The 15276-nt window shown below is 47.7% G+C and overlaps 2 protein-coding genes across 6 annotated transcripts; one reads left to right on the top strand and one right to left on the bottom strand.

Moving 5' to 3' along the window:
• The first annotated feature begins 64 nt into the window (after positions 1 to 64).
• Positions 65 to 6052, top strand: LOC115544312 (vacuolar protein 8). Of its 2 annotated transcripts, XM_030357192.1 has the most exons (14): positions 65 to 268; positions 452 to 542; positions 1114 to 1233; positions 1945 to 2064; positions 2272 to 2391; positions 2707 to 2826; positions 3135 to 3343; positions 3642 to 3687; positions 3778 to 3911; positions 4029 to 4160; positions 4349 to 4463; positions 4720 to 4854; positions 4990 to 5115; positions 5418 to 6052. In XM_030357192.1, exons 1-14 carry the CDS (start codon positions 224 to 226, stop codon positions 5549 to 5551), a joined length of 1647 nt encoding a protein of 548 aa, XP_030213052.1. In that variant the 5' UTR covers positions 65 to 223; the 3' UTR covers positions 5552 to 6052. The 2 variants fall into 2 exon arrangements, with proteins under 2 accessions (XP_030213052.1, XP_030213051.1); XM_030357191.1 differs by lacking the exon at positions 65 to 268 and having other exon boundaries at positions 277 to 542.
• On the bottom strand, positions 5809 to 15121 carry LOC115544310 (ensconsin). Of its 4 annotated transcripts, none has more exons than XM_030357188.1 (15): positions 14584 to 15121; positions 12953 to 13060; positions 11963 to 12037; positions 11692 to 11855; positions 11238 to 11337; positions 10909 to 11025; positions 10242 to 10435; positions 9692 to 9825; positions 9252 to 9529; positions 8780 to 8939; positions 8415 to 8631; positions 8104 to 8208; positions 7418 to 7468; positions 7076 to 7304; positions 5809 to 6575 (listed from the first exon to the last, which is right to left on the bottom strand). In XM_030357188.1, the coding sequence occupies exons 1-15, from the start codon at positions 14687 to 14689 to the stop codon at positions 6568 to 6570; spliced, it is 2046 nt and encodes a 681-aa protein (XP_030213048.1). In that variant the 5' UTR covers positions 14690 to 15121; the 3' UTR covers positions 5809 to 6567. The 4 variants fall into 4 exon arrangements, with proteins under 4 accessions (XP_030213048.1, XP_030213049.1, XP_030213047.1 ...); XM_030357189.1 differs by having other exon boundaries at positions 5809 to 6578; positions 10242 to 10411; positions 14584 to 15119; XM_030357187.1 differs by having other exon boundaries at positions 5809 to 6578; positions 14584 to 15118.
• Between the last annotated feature and the right edge of the window lie 155 nt (positions 15122 to 15276).

The raw sequence follows: 15276 nt of genomic DNA on the forward strand, positions 1-15276 counted from the left end.
CGGAAATAGAACCGACCAATAATATTTCAGGAAGGCTTAACTCCTCCCAACAACGAAGACCACAACAACACAGCAACGTGATATAAAATATGTTGTTAATCCTAATGGAATGGTTATTGTGAAAAAAAATTATCTGAATATATACGTTATTCCTTTCTGGAATTAAAGATCATAAACTTATTGACTGCAAGTTAATTTCACTACTACGAGAAAAAAAAAAAGAATGCAGGCGTACACACCACGGTCACGTGACCGCCATTCCTACCAGGTGAGTATTTTGTCAAGTTTGGTTTGTAAAGCAATATGCCTAGTCTAGCTAGCCGCCAATCATTATCCAGACATGTGCACGGTGCTTTGCGAGAAGTGTGCGTTATTATTTTGCAAATTTAAGCTTCGTTTTAGAAATATCTGCAAAGAAATCGCGCATGAGATTGCAGAGTTTTTCTCACAGCTGGCTGAATGCACCTGTCTGAGCCGTACACCTCCGAGGAGGAGACAGAGGAGCGCCTCCGACCACCTGCTCCTACCGCTCCTGAAGACAGGTAACACTGATCAGTAGCCTATCAGTACCGGTTAACATTACGGAGCAAAGAAGTGAAGTGAGCTTAAATTATCTTTGTTTACATTTGCATTTATACACTTTTATATACTTTGAAGTTCTGCTACTGGGCAACTTTATAATTTATAATTTATATTGTTATACCGTTTGTTTGCCCTGTTTGTTCTGTTTGTCCTTAATTGAGCTAGCATCTATTTTTGTATTCATTAGTAGTTTGTATTGTTATTGTATTCTATCTTATCCAGTGTCTTCCACTGCTGTTGGGCTGTTGTAACAAAGGAATTTCCCCTCCGGGGTATTAATACACTTTTATCCACCCATCCATCCATCCATCCATCCATCCATCCATCCATCCATATAGGCCATACACATTATAAAAATAAATAATCATATGTTGGAATAGGCCAATAGAAGGGATATAGAAGAGCTCTTGTATTATTGCATTGTTTGGTGTTGCAGTGGTCGGGGTCACCTATTGCTTATCTGTTCATGGGGAGTTTCTCCACATTTGAAACCTGATTCGTCCTACTTTTGATATTGTTTTGTTGTCTAAGGTGACCATGCCCTTGTGCTTAATGAAGAATGCTTCGAGGCATTGAACGATCTGGCAGCATCGGTTTACGCCGATCTTCAAGAAGTAGCAGCTCTGTATTATCTGTACTTGAGCCATTGTCGTGAGTATGAAATACGAAGACCACATTAAAGTACGATGCATTGCTTTAATGGTGGCCTACACCTGTCATGACATCTCTTGGACCAGGACACAGGTCCATGTTTTTAAATATGAGGTTGTATGACTGACTTTGTTCCCAGTTGTATGCTCTCTGACACTTCTAACCGCTGTTATGCAAACACTAGCCACACAGGTTTTACATGACAGTTCCCAGGTGGTTAAACATGGTGGAACCACGCCTCAAAACGCATTGTTCTAGAATCTAGAACAACCAGATAAAAAATAAAAAGATGAAATGGTTTGCTTTGTGTTGATCATGGCTCCATTGATGCCTCACTTTTGCCAGTCTCACATTTGGAAATGTCCAGCCACAAACTTCCTACAAGTGGAGGTACATAGCATTTCCTGTGTTTATTAGTCGTTAGATCCATAAGATTGCTGCATGCTGTCTCAAAGTATTCATTAACAACTCTGTGGGTGAAAAAAAGGTATTACACTAAAGTAAATCATTGAAATAAATCAGTTGAGTTCAGTCTTACACAAATACATTGAAATTGTAATGAAGAAAAATATACACACATTGCAATGTGTGTGTGTGTGTGTGTGTGTGTGTGTGTGTGTGTGTGTGTGTGTGTGTGTGTGTGTGTGTGTGTGTGTGTGTGTGTGTGTGTGTGTGTGTGTGTGTGTGTGTGTGTGTGTGTGTGTGTGTCAGTGGAGTCTCCCCTGCCAGCCTCCTTCATGGGGCCGTTGATGTCCTTGCTCTTCTCCCCTCATCCTGATGTCCAGAAGACCACCTGTCTTTCCTTGGTCAACCTGCTGGTAAAGAGGAACGGTGAGAAGGCCGTGTTCATAAAAATGTACACACAAATAAAACCTTTGTATAAAAAATAGTCCAACCTTTTTCTTTACTTTTTCTTTCTTCCTCCTCCCCCCTCCCCCACTCCCTCCAATTGATGTGTTGATTAACTTGTTAACGTGTGTGTGTGTGTGTGTGTGTGTGTGTGTGTGTGTGTGTGTGTGTGTGTGTGTGTGTTTCCAGTGTGCGAGGAGCTGGCGTTTGAGATGGGCGTGCTGCCTCCCCTGCTGGAGATAGTGCAGGCTGGGGACCCGGGGGCCCGCTGTCACGCCTGTGCGTGTGTCACCATGCTGGCCTCTTCAGGTCAGTGGGGCCGGGCCGCCAGAAGAGCTTCAACATGCCCTTCAGAGAGTGTTGCTGTCATGCTGCTGTCATGTTAAACAATTCACGTCTCACATGGTTGTGGGAATTGGTAGCCCGTTTTAATGCTTGCATAATACGACTGAAGAAATGAGCGTGCACGGTAGAAGTGTCAGTACATTGTCCCTGAACCCTTTGTAGAGGAGCGCCTCATGTGACTGAGGCAGACTGGGCGCCCCATGTGACAGTCAGACAGGGCCCTGTGATGTGTTTAGTCTATGCTAACTCTTTTTTTAATTCTTCTGTTTATTTGAACAGAATCAAACAGTGATGCTCTTGTGTCGGAGGGAGTGATACCCTTGCTGGTTCTAGCCAAGTCCTTTGATCCTCAAGTCCAGCAGAATGCAGCGTGGGTGCTGTTGAACCTCACACAGTCAGGTGGGGGGCACGACGCATGCTGCTCAGGAACCCTGGCAGCCATTCTGACCTGCACACTTCTTTCATAAATCATAAATCGATTGATTCAAGCGTCCTGCACCCTTACAGGTGCCCAGCCCAAATGGGCATTAAAAGACTCAAACATACACATGATACCGTGCAAAAGTCCAGTCCTAATTAGTCAGATCCATCAGAGACAATGACATAATCACGCACGCATACAAAAAGGAATCAAATGAAGTGCGAAACACAAAGTGCACGTGTCGGTGTATGAACTGGCGTCGCCCATGCGCCGTGTGTCCCCCCAGTGCGCTCCCGGAGGGTGCTGTGCCGGGCGGGGGCGGTGCCCGTGCTGGTGGTGCTGCTGCAGTGCGCCGACTCCAGGGTGCAGTTCTACGGCTGCTCCGCCCTGCTCCACCTGGCGGCGGACCCCGAGCACCACGCCCGCCTGCTGCACATCGGGGAGCGCTACCTGCTCAAGGCCCTGCTCACGCTCATGGCCTCGCCTGTCAGCAAGGTACATGGGCAACAACACACACACCAAGAGCCTCTTTGGATGACGCTCCATGTACTTTAAACAGTTGGTGGTGTATCATTTGAAGCCCTACTCTCAAAGGTGTTATGGTAATGCTGTTTCAAGATTTTGATTTAGTATTTAGTACAAAAAATCCATTATTTAGCCGATTTGTTTTATTCTAAACAACTTGTCACTTAATGAAATATCAATGGTGTATGAATCTTTGGTATTTCAGCAAATGGGTTTGGTATGGTCTATATCTTTCTACTTGCTCAGCATACAATGTTGTCGTTTTCAGAATGCATGCCAAGCGTGTAAATGCCTTGAAATGCTCTGCAGAAATGGTAATTATAAATGCTGATGATTATTATTAAGATTAAAATGACTAATTCCAGAGCTGAGAGCTGCCACTCATCTCCTCCTACTGCTCCCAGTGGCGGTGCAGGACCAGCTGCTGGAGCTGGACTGCGTTCGGCCCCTGAAGACGCTGCTGTCCTCCCCCGTGCTGCAGTGTGTGCAGTCGGCCCTCATACTGCTGTCAGCCCTCGCCACACATCCGGCGTTCCACGTAATGTCATTTTTAACCTTTTATTACCGATAAGGTTGATTTTGCTTTATAAAAAAGGTTGATTTAACCCATCAACCAGTCCAGGGAAATGGTTTTGGTTCTGATTGTGTGTCTCAGGAGGTTCTGGTGAGCGAGGGCGTGTGTGACCTGATGGGTCCGATGCTGCGGCGCCACGGATCCAGCTGTGATGTCATCCTGCACAGCTGCGCCAGCGTCCTCTCTCTGGGAGGCTCCTGCTTGGGCCGACAGGTGGATATCACTTCACTGGAGAGCACTTTGGATTAAAGCATTTGATCACTAAATAGTAGTCAAATCCCGTTAGGAAACCCCTAAAAACGTTTATTTACCAGACTGGCTAGGTTTGGTTCGGATGAGTTGTTTGTGAAACGTTTGCGTCCCGACTGAAAGTATTGAAGTGGTTTCTAATCTGTTCTCAGGCGCTGATGGAAAGCGAGTGTTTGCCCGGCCTTCTCCAGGCCCTCGTTTCCCCGGGGACCCCTGTGGAAGCTCTGATTCGCCTCACTTCCTGCTTGCATCGCCTGATGTCCTTTGGTGAGACCCCTTGGACCCGCAGAGTAGCAGTTTAATTGAACCGCATACATTGTAGTTCAATTACCCACCACAACATTCTGGCTGGCTGGGAGTACATAAAGTTGAATGAGTTTAATTATATGTTATATAAAACTAGATTATTGTCATGCATATTACTTAAAATGTAGTTATTACATATTAAGGAATAACTAGAAGACTAGCCTTCTAGTAATTACTTGATTGAATGATTCGATTTTCTTTCTTTCTACATGTTCAGAGGCACTTCAGTCGCACTTGTCAATAATGATGACATCGGAAGAAGTTTTAAGACTGGTAAAATCATCCGGACCCAACGGAAATCTTCAGCTGACATACAACTGTATCGCCATCCTCAGCACATTACAAATGAATGGTAATGTATTCACCTATGCTCAAATGGAACACGGTCAAATCCACTTAAAATGATAGACCTCTGTTTATGTTATTTAAATTTGAGGTATGTGCAATATGGCTGAATGTTTGGCTTTTCGTTGAACTGTGACTTAAGGGCAAGTAATCGGATTACTGAGACCGCACTACCGCCTCTTGATGGGAATCATCGTTTCCTTGTTCAAGAACCAGGAGCTCAAATTCCAGCACCTTGGCATTACAGCGCTATGCAACCTCATTCAAGGTTTGTTAATCCTGCAATTTGTTATTCATAAGTTTGTACTTGTGAAATAGTTTTGTTAGCGGGCAGGATAATGTAGTGGCTAGGGTGTTTACACTCTCGAGCGATAGATACTGGGTTCGATCCCCTGTGACCACAGTCTACCGGTGGGACTCCTAGCGAGACGTCCAGCCCCAGCTCCTCCTGAGTGACATTGTGTATCTGAATTCACAATCAGTCCCATACGATAGAAGCTGAGGAGCTTGGTAACAAAATGGTGAGGCTAGGCAGCGCAGTGCGGCGAGGCTGACCTGTGCCGTCTGCAGATGCAGACTTCAGGGCGGTGCTGTCGGGCAGCGAGCTGGAGACGGAGGTGCTTCGGCTGAGCGAGCGGACGGAGGAGACCAGACAGCTGCTGAGCCTCACCGGGATCCCTCCCGCCTCCCCTCAGGAGCCCTGACCCGCGCGTGGTACCCCCCCGGCGCGGCGCAGGAGTCCACACCTTTTTTATTCACGGCCAATTTGTAGCGTTTCTTTTTTAAGTATCTTTTAGCAATTTTTACATCTCGAAGTATAGTCATTTTGCATGCATTTTGATGTGTCTCTACGATTTATATCGTTTTTTTATGCCGTTTTTTCATTTTTAAGTAAACTGTCATTTTGCATACCTTTTGTTATGTCTCCGTCATCTGTAAGGTTTCAATCAGCACAGAGACATGGGGCTTAAGGTCGAGTTTAATCTAATATGGCGTACATGTTCCAGTTTTACCATGGGTTATAAGGATCCACTTTACAGGTGTGATAACTAGTGGTGGCATATCAGGAAGATCAAACACACTTGGAAAGGTTGCATTTATGGTAACACTTTTAACATAGCAATAAACCGACTTAAGCCCTACACCTAAAGCTTTGCATTGTAAAATGATTACCATTTTTAAATAAAATAACACTTTATGCACAATATTCTTTGGAAACGATACACAACACAGCTATGGCCTCACTAAATGAAGTAGCAGCTTTGGGGAAATAAGTATAAAGTATTATAGTATAAAGGCAGTGCAAATATCATTTTAGACTAAAAACATCCCAACATTTTCAGGAGCTTTCTAAAAACTGCATTTTCTGAACACGCTGAAGCGAAGGCAGTTGTACTATATATAATATATATTGTATGTTGTGTACTATACATAATATATATTGTATGTTGTTGTGCTTGCGGAGAACAAACTATTCCACAATTGATATAATGGTGCTCTAGTTCCACACTAATATCGACAAGCTGTGTCACACCAATGATTGAATCTGCTGCATGACTTGTGGTACAGCTTAAATGGGGATAATAGCACACAAATGGCAGATATTAAACTTTGGCTGTTTAGTCCCATGCTCTGTGAAAGTGCAGGACAGAGAGTGTAGCGGAGCAGGCACCACGTGGAGAACACAGCCCCTCTCCAGGCCTGCAGGGTGTCCTAGTGCTCAGATGACTTCTAGGATAGAGGGAGAGAAGGACAGAAGATGGAATGACTTCAAAGCTTGACAAATACAAACTTCTTATGTAGTTCTGATCCCGGATCTGTTGAGAATTATAGAAGCATGATGGGGAAACCAATATATTCCACAACTTGTATCCTTTGGATACTCTCTGCTTGTCCTGCAGATTGGTAAAATGTCTGCCTACTTGCAGAGTGGCTGTTGGTAAACAAAGACATGTCTATCCCGTCGGAGTTTGAGATTTGGAGAGTCCTGCTTTGTTTCTGCCTGATGTACTGTACTGATGTATTGTACTTGCTATGCAAGCTGATTTATACCATTTGTTTATCAGCCTATCTGCGTTGTAGCAACTAGAGCATTGACTCATAAAACCGGGGCGTGCCTTGGCTCCATCATCTTTCATCAAGTTCTGAACCTCAATCAACGGGGCGATGGGACCAGTCCCATGTCCCTGGTCAGTGCCATGGTGCGGTGGGACTCATTCCTCTCCTACCTGCTCTCTGGTGGCTCTGGATCTCGTCCAGACCTGTGAGCGTCCTGATGGCCCGGCGCTCTTTGAAGGCCACCACGGGGACCATGTCCTCGATCCCGTTCCCGCCCCGCTGGCCCGGCCTCAGCCCGGTCGACTGCCGTGGCCCTGGCCCGGTGTGGCCGTTGGGGTTAGGCTCCGTGTTCTCCTTCGGTAGGACTTCGGTCGGAGTGATCCTGGCCGGCGCAGGTTTCTGACCGGTAACAAGCCAACCAATGGAAAGTTGAAGTTATACAAGATCCCATTACCTGATGGGTGGGACGGAGCTCCTGCTTCTGTAGCAGTAAAGTTCTAATGGAAGCTCACCGTATCTGCTGCATCGGTTCTCCTTGTTCTCCGCATGATCTCTTCAAGGCGCTGGAAAAAAACAACAATCCCCATCTTCTAAGTGGATCTGGCAGTGATGTTTAAAATAGCCCAATATCATTTGTGAAGTTCAAGAGATAAAAACAACTTTTTGTTATTCTCCTTGTTTTGCCCTACACGCCTTTTGGATGACTAAATATCATTTTTCCATTGATTTCAACCTTTCAACAAGTTTATTTTATGTGCATAGCCCTTAATCAAAGCTACAGTATCTAAGCGCTTCACAGGCCCACAGGTATTTTTTTAGAGCCTTAACATCACAAGTGGGGCGCGTCCAACTAGATGTGTGCTGGGTAGATCAGTCTACCAGCCTACCCAGTGGAATGTTGCTCATCAATCGTTCATACCGTACATCTAGGTGGACACTCCCACTTGTGACGTCAGAAGAGGCAGATTCTCAAAACTGCACTCACACCTGGTGGTAGAATATGATACTTTTAAAAGATCCTTAAGAGAAAGCTTGAGAAGATTACCTGTGCAATAACTGCCAAATGGGCTGACATATTATTAGCACAGAACAAGCTGAAACTATGGAAGAGTAAGCTCTTCAAAACTAGAGGAGTAATAAGTTATCTAGCATCCGTCATCGGACACTTCTCTCTGTGTTTGACGGTTACGTTTGTTACCTTTCTCCTCTTCTGCCGCTCGGCGTCCTCCTTCTGGGCCAGGTCCTCCCTCTCCCTCTTCACCTGTGAGGCCTTCTCCCGCTCAACGGCCTGCTCCTCCTCTCTCTGGAGGGGAGTAAGAGGGGAACAACAGGGAGTAAAAGACTCAGGAATGCAATTTTGAACAAGACTCCATTTTGAATCTTGCACTTCCCATTTACAGAAGAATCAACAAATGTAAAACATAAAAGAGTCCTAGTATGTGGTTTTCATTGGCGTCAGCATCCAGGTCGGTGACTGTCTGTAACCTCCGGGACTTCTGCCTGCTTTACCTTCTTCTGGAGCAGGGCCGCCTCTCTCATGGCCTGAGTGCGCTCCTCCTCCGCACTCCTGTGCTCCTCCTCCTCCCTCCTCCTCTTCTCCTCCACCAGACGCTGGGCCTCGACGTGCAGGCGAGCCTGCTCCTCAGCCTGCCGGCGCGAGCGCTCCTCCGCCCTCCTCAGCTCCTCCTGCTCCGCCCTCCGCCGTCCCTCCTCCTCACGCCTGCGGCTGGACACGCCCAGCATGCCAGAAGTCAACGTTAATTGATGCATTGGTTCACTTCTTCCTGGTCATAGCTCATTATGGGCTTTAGAGCTATGTGTTGTCTGGCATAGAATGTATCTGGGCTCTGATCCATCTCACACACAGTTCCTACCTTTCCTCCTCCTCCTGCTCCCGCTGCAGTCGCGCCTCCTTCCTCCTCTCCCCGAGGAGGCGCTGGGCCTCCTCTCGGTTCGTGGGTCCACCGCCGGCCGGTCGACTGGCTGCTTCAGGAGGTTTGTGCGCACCAGTAGCAGCAATACTCTGTGGGGCGCCTGGAGAAGGAGAGAGAGAGGGGGATCCTTTAAGGATGAACACACGCTGAGAGTCCAGCCCCAGGGAGAGCGCCGCCGGCTGGTGCAACCTCGTGTAACGTCCCAAAGGCTGTGCAGCGTAGCACGTTATAGTGGTGCCGACTCACATCACACAAGCTGGGTATGGATGTCAAACCACCTGGCTCAAGGCTGCAGAAAAGGCAATTGTCTACAGAACCAAAAATAAGCTTGACCTAACAAGAGCATGCTACAAAGGAGAGGCCCAAGTGCCTGACTTATTTAGTGAGGGTATTTACAAAAGGGAAGGCTTACTTCTGTCGGGCTCTGTCCTTGATGAAGCTCGAGGAAGAGGTTCCGGGCGACCCTTCATGGCCTCCGGAGCCCCGGGTGGGGGCCCCCCTGGTGGGGGCTTCTGGGGTAGGATGACGGAGCGGGCATTGCCAGGGGAGAGGGTGGGGCCAGAGGGTGCTGGGTCATCCAGGGCAGGGTCAGAAGAGGCGGGGACACATACAGGAAGCTCTTCCTCTGGGACGGAGGGGAGGTCCGGGGGCATTGAAAAGGACTGCCGTCTGATTGGCCGTCTGGGAGTTCTTGAAGATCAGATGATCAAAGTAAAAATGTAACTTCAAAAAGGTATTCACAGAAGTACACTTTTAACCTTTTTTCTTGAAATATTAAAAATATTTTTTTGCTAGCCTTTTTGCATTTATACTTAGTAACACTACAGATTTTTTCTTCTGATGCTTTCCTACCGTTGGGGCGATGGTTTGGTTAAAGTGGTTTGGCTAGCTTTTGTTGGTGCTGATCTGGCTCTGACAGGTGGTGTTCCTGCGTTAGATCGAGTACTGGATTTCTTGTCCAGCTGGTTCTGCTTCTCTGCTTTGATCTATAGCAGAAAGCAAAAGATTATCAAGGCATAACCACAGTGTGACTAAGAACACGTTACAGCAGCGCTGAATGAAATAGGTAGATAACGGAAAATCACCATGAAAGCAACCAAAAGGGCCCCTATTCTACTACCATTTCACCAAGTCAGTACAAGCCATTTCAGTATCTATCCACTGCTGACATCCCAAGTGGGAATGTCCACGAGGAGTTTAATGGATGGATCCAATTACTCCAGCCTACCCAGTTGGTACAGTCCATCTATCTGCCATCCATCTACCATACTATATGGATGGACACTACCTTGTGATGCCAGATAGATTTTAAAATGGTTTGGAAATGGCCAACCACTCTGAAGCCCTGTGTTAAAATAGGGACCCTTTGAGGATAATAACAGGCCAGAATGTGGGCCAGTACCTGTGGCACACTATGGCTTCTGGGTTTACTGCTGCCGGTGATGGGGGGTGCAGCTGGCCTGGTTTGGCGGGCCGGCCCACTCTGGCGAGCCGGCCCAGTCTGCTGCGGTGGTTTGGGGTGGTGAATGGCCTGGTTGTTTTTGGGGGTGGTGTTCATGGAGTGGCATGAAACTGAACGAGGACAAACATGGACAACTGGAGTCAAGTGTGTTTTGTGGGTTTTAGTTGACATTATTGAGAGAAATGGAGAGAGTTGTGCAAATGAAGGAGAACATGTAACGTGAATGTAGGTCATGAAATGGCAATTTTAAAGAGAGGAGGAGAGGACAACGATGTTAGTCACAAGAGCACAGTTCCACCAACAGCCTGCAAGTGTTTGGCGTCCCGCTGCTATAAATGTCACAAAGCTAGACGTGAAACACTCAAATTAATCTGCTGCGCCTGCACCAGTAGAGTCTGGTTAGCTCAAATGAGAGCATGCTGCTCAGTATCGAGCCTATCAGAAGAGGGTAACTGCATTAACTGTTTCTCGCCAGAGATGGTGAGGTCGTTTTGAATTGCTAGTTTCATATGCTTGCCAGGATGCATTTACACTTTAATTAATTCAAGTAGGCAACCACATCATAACAAGCTGGCTACAGCGGTCCTTGCATTCAGGAGGGGAATACCTTCTTGTCCCGAGAGACAAGCAGCGCTCCGGCTCCGGGCTAGGTAGGAGCATGTCGGGGTGAGCAGACGGCTGACCAGGTTCCTCTCCCATGCCGTCAGGGGGGAGCGGTGGCCAGCTGTAGCGTTGTCGGTCGGGTGGGTTTGTCCGAGAGCACGAGCAGCGAAGAGCAAACGGGGTGAGGCAAGCAAAAGCTTTGGGATGAGCAAAGTCACGCAGAGGCAGAGGCAAAAGCTAAGCATAGAGGGGGAGGGTTAAGGAGGAAAGAAAGAAACACAAGAAGAGAGACAGATCACCAGCTATTAACGGCTGGTACAACTGCCAACTCACCACTCTTCTTTTGGAGTCTCCCTCGGGAGTTCAGCATGAGGTTATGCTGGAGTCTCTGGCTCTTTTCCAAAGTTTTGCGTACTGCAGATTCATAACGCTCCTTTTTGAATCAAGGAAAAACAAACATGGGTCAGATGATTCGGTTGATCACCTGAGAGACCCTAAAGAGCTAAACCTCCTCCTCTCGCCTCTCCTCCTCCTCCCGCCTCCTTTCCTATCCCCTCCTCTCCACTCACCTCCTCTCCTATCCCCTGTTATCCTCTGCAATCCCATCCCATCCCATCCTTTCCTCTCATCTCCTCTTCTGTCCTCTCATCTCCTCTGCCCTCTTCTCCCCTATCCTCTCCCTTCCCCTCCTCTCCACCACTTCTCCCCTCTCCTCTCCCCTTCTCCCCTCTCCCCTTCTCTCCTATCCCCTCCCCTCCCGTCCTCTCCAAACCTCATCCAAACTCACCTTCTCCTCCCTCTGTCTCTGCTTGCGCTTCTCCTCAACGGCGGCGCGCCTCCCCTCCTCCTTCACCCTCTGCTCCAGCAGCTTGGTCTTGCGGCTCTCCAGCTGCAGCTCATAGTATCTCCTGGCTCGCTGCTCCCTCTCCAGGCGGCCAAGCTCACGAGACGCTGTGGGCAGAAAGCGGCCCGCTAGAGTCCCGCCAGAGTCCCGCCACTCACATGCTACTGCGGCCGTGGCCCTCATGTATTTTTTAAAGAAACGGAAGCCTGCGTACCTAGGAGCTTCTCCTGCTCCTCTCTCCTCTCTTTGGCCAACCTCAAGCGCTCGTCCACATTCGGCCCAGTCGGTCCTAGAAGGCACAGATGGGTCAATATTCACATCTTCCAGTTTACCCCATGATCCCGCCTTTACAAGATGTGCTACCCACTCAGGATGGGCTATCGATAGCTTTAACAGACTATGCCGTCCAACTGAGCTCTTTGGCCACAATGAGCTACCGGGATTATAGGAAGCAAATCCAGCTTGTGTTTAATTCAAATCCAATATTTTAAGAGATATAGTAGTTTGATAAAACATAGTGCCTCCTCACAAGCTTCTGCAATCAAAAGACACAGAATTAGCTTATGATGTTTCTGCAACGTTGGAATGGCTCGCCGAAGCCTACATTAGTCTTTGTCATGTCATCATAAGTAGGCTGATTCGGTAGCCTGGCTATTGCCAGACCAAGCTCAATCGTAGATGCACGTTGGTCGGGGGAGGCTGCTGTCATTTTCTTCAGCACAAGAGGCGTGATCAACGAGCGTAGTTCAAATGACTCTGTATGCAAGTGGATGCTTGCCGTCGCTTCCCTGTCTTCATTGTGTTAAATCTCACTGCAGGGAGAAAAGCCAGCTTGGTGATTGGCTTCCATAAAAACAGATCGGAAGCAGGAAGAAATGTATTGCTCCTCTCCAGACCCTGCTGCATGGCGAATTCAAATCGCCGGCAGAACGGGCTGGGGGAACCCAGACTACTGATTTGGCACAGTAATGGTAAAATTGGTAAGCTATACTTTAACATAGCTGATCATTAAGAGAGAGAGAGAGAGAGAGAGAGAGAGAGAGAGAGAGAGAGAGAGAGAGAGAGAGAGAGAGAGAGAGAGAGAGAGAGAGAGAGAGAGAGAGAGAGAGAGAGAGAGAGAGAGAGAGAGAGAGAGAGAGAGAGAGAGAGAGAGAGAGAGAGAGAGAGAGAGAGAGAGAGAGAGAGAGACAGAGAGAGCGCTAACCTGCAAGGATTCGTGGACCTGATGGGCCGACAGTAGATTTGTTGATAGTCGACGGACTAACCGTGTTGTTCTTTGTAGGGGCATTTGTTTTGGCATTATTGCTTTTCTCTGAAACAAACAAAAAACAATAACATATTGAGAAGACAATAGTTTCTTACCTTGGCATACATATTCCTGAAGCTATGGTTTCATGCATTCGAACCCAGTGTGCGACCAGTCCCGTACCAAAGTCCACTGGTGCTGATGACCTCTGACCTATGGTGATGGAACTCGGAGCTCACCTGTGTTCAATTCCTTACCTGCTGTTAGCCTCGCATATCGAACCTGCTTCTTAAGTCTTGTTCGGGGCCATGAAAGTACTGTGAAAACTTCTTCTTCAGTCACTCTTATTGCATAGCTTAGTTTCCCCAAGTCTTGTATTTCTTTCTAGATGTCACTCCACTATGAGACACTTGTCTCATAGTGGAGTGACTTATAGGGTTTCTAACCCAAACCCAAAAACTGCCGCCTGTACCATTAACTTGTGTTTCTGGGCTAACACCCTCGTGATGACCGTCCATGATGAAACCTTTTAGATGCGATGTTATTTAATTCTGATATCAATGCCCCACTTCACTGAATATCTCCATAGACCTCTTCATCTTAACCCCAGAGGGAAGAGCTAATGTGTTAAGTCAGCTGGTCTGGTGGTTTTGCAAGTAAATAAAAGAAACAATCTCTCTCTTACTCTGTTAAGCTCACTGCATATCAGAGCACAGACCAAAATCTCAGATTCCTCACGGCCATAAAACAATTTTCATGCATCTGTTTTGAAAATGACTATTATGTCCTATTTTTATAAGTTTGTCCTCTAGCAGATGCTTTTATCCAAAGGCAGATTGCAATGGATTTGTACATACATGTAATGGATTTCTGGGTGGCATCTTTCTCGAGCCATGACTACCAGTACTCTGCAGACATCGAGGATCGAATTCAGTACCTTTCTGGGAGTCACTCAACCCCTAGAACCACATGACTATTTTTCCCTGTCCGAGAACCATCTACTTCTCTGTCAAGCTGTGTGTCATTACTGATAGCGCCGGGCCAAATCTGTCGGGCCAAATGGGACCTGACTGGTGTTCATGGAGATGGGAGGAATAAACACATAAACACACAGCTAGAGGTTGGAGCCACGAAACCTGGGAGGGTCTGAGCTGGGTTTGTATGCAACGCAGAGGAAGACCAACCTATATGCCTGCATGGTGTAAGGGGGTTAAACGGTGTGAGCCTGGCCCCTGGCCCAGTGTTTGTTATGTAACGGGTACCAAGCCAATCAATGTTTTCCTAGTAGATCCAGGCCTGTTCTTTGGTCAACGACACTGGGAAAACAATGCTCATCATTACGACCCAGAAAGAGATGAACGCATCAGTGGGTAAAATCAGACTGATTTTTATTCTCATGCGTCATCACCCATGGTCAGGTGACCCTGAAAAAATAATAATAACAATAATAACAACAACAACATCCGAAGCTTGGTCGTAAACGCAAGGCGCTGCCGATACTGACACAGTGTGGAGCCTGAATACAGACTGATACACATCCAGTTTTCCTTCCCGGCAATGGAACAGTAGGAAGATGGAATCCCACTGACCTGCGGGTATCTTGGGAGCGTTGGCCTTCCTCTGGCCGTCCACGTAGCGGGACGACAGCGGGCCCTGCGACGGCGGCACCACGCCAAGCTTCTTCTCTATGGCCATGCTAGCAGGCACTGAGCTGGGAATACCAGCGCTCCGACACTTATCCCCCCGCTCCCCTCCTCCTCGCCCTCCTGTGCCCCCTCCTCCTCCTCGCCTGCTCCTCCTCCCTGTAATGTTTTATAGAGGAGCCGCCGGCTCTCTCAGTGTGTGTGCCGCGCGGCGTCTTGCCTGCAAGCACCGTCTGCTGCCTTCCATGTGACTCACAAACCCTTTGGAAAGGGATGGTTTGGGAGGGGACACACACACACACACACAAACACACACACAAACACACACATACACACACACTCAGCGCTGACCAAACCGCGACCAGATCGTGTGCTGCTGTCAGGTTGGAGGAGAAGGGTGGGAGGGGAGGAACCAGAGCTATGATCCTCCAAATGCTTCTGGGATCCACCAAATGCTAATAGAGTGTTCTGGTTGTGGCAGACTGAACCGGGGATTCAGAGTCCTCGCTAAAACGGTCCCATCCCCCTGTGTGCTGCGCCACTTTACTTTCACCAAATGAAGCACTGTCACTTTAAGTACCCTACCCCCCAGCATCACTGTGTGTGTGTGTGTGTGTGTGTGTGTGTGTGTGTGTGTGT

This window comes from Gadus morhua, chromosome 5 (genome assembly GCF_902167405.1).
Source record: "Gadus morhua chromosome 5, gadMor3.0, whole genome shotgun sequence".
Taxonomy (NCBI): domain Eukaryota; kingdom Metazoa; phylum Chordata; class Actinopteri; order Gadiformes; family Gadidae; genus Gadus; species Gadus morhua.

Excerpts from the sequence above, each read along its gene's own strand:
- LOC115544312 (XM_030357191.1), top strand. The coding sequence starts at position 341 with ATGTGCACGGTGCTTTGCGAGAAGTGTGCGTTATTATTTTGCAAATTT. Across the intron at positions 543-1,113 it reads CCTACCGCTCCTGAAGACAG|GTGACCATGCCCTTGTGCTT; the intron begins GTAACACTGATC and ends TTGTTGTCTAAG. Across the intron at positions 2,065-2,271 it reads CCTGCTGGTAAAGAGGAACG|TGTGCGAGGAGCTGGCGTTT; the intron begins GTGAGAAGGCCG and ends GTGTGTTTCCAG.
- LOC115544310 (XM_030357187.1), bottom strand. The coding sequence starts at position 14,689 with ATGGCCATAGAGAAGAAGCTTGGCGTGGTGCCGCCGTCGCAGGGCCCG. Across the intron at positions 8,940-9,251 it reads AAGGACAGAGCCCGACAGAA|GCGCCCCACAGAGTATTGCT; the intron begins GTAAGCCTTCCC and ends CTCCTTCTCCAG. Across the intron at positions 8,209-8,414 it reads CGGCCCTGCTCCAGAAGAAG|AGAGAGGAGGAGCAGGCCGT; the intron begins GTAAAGCAGGCA and ends ACTCCCCTCCAG.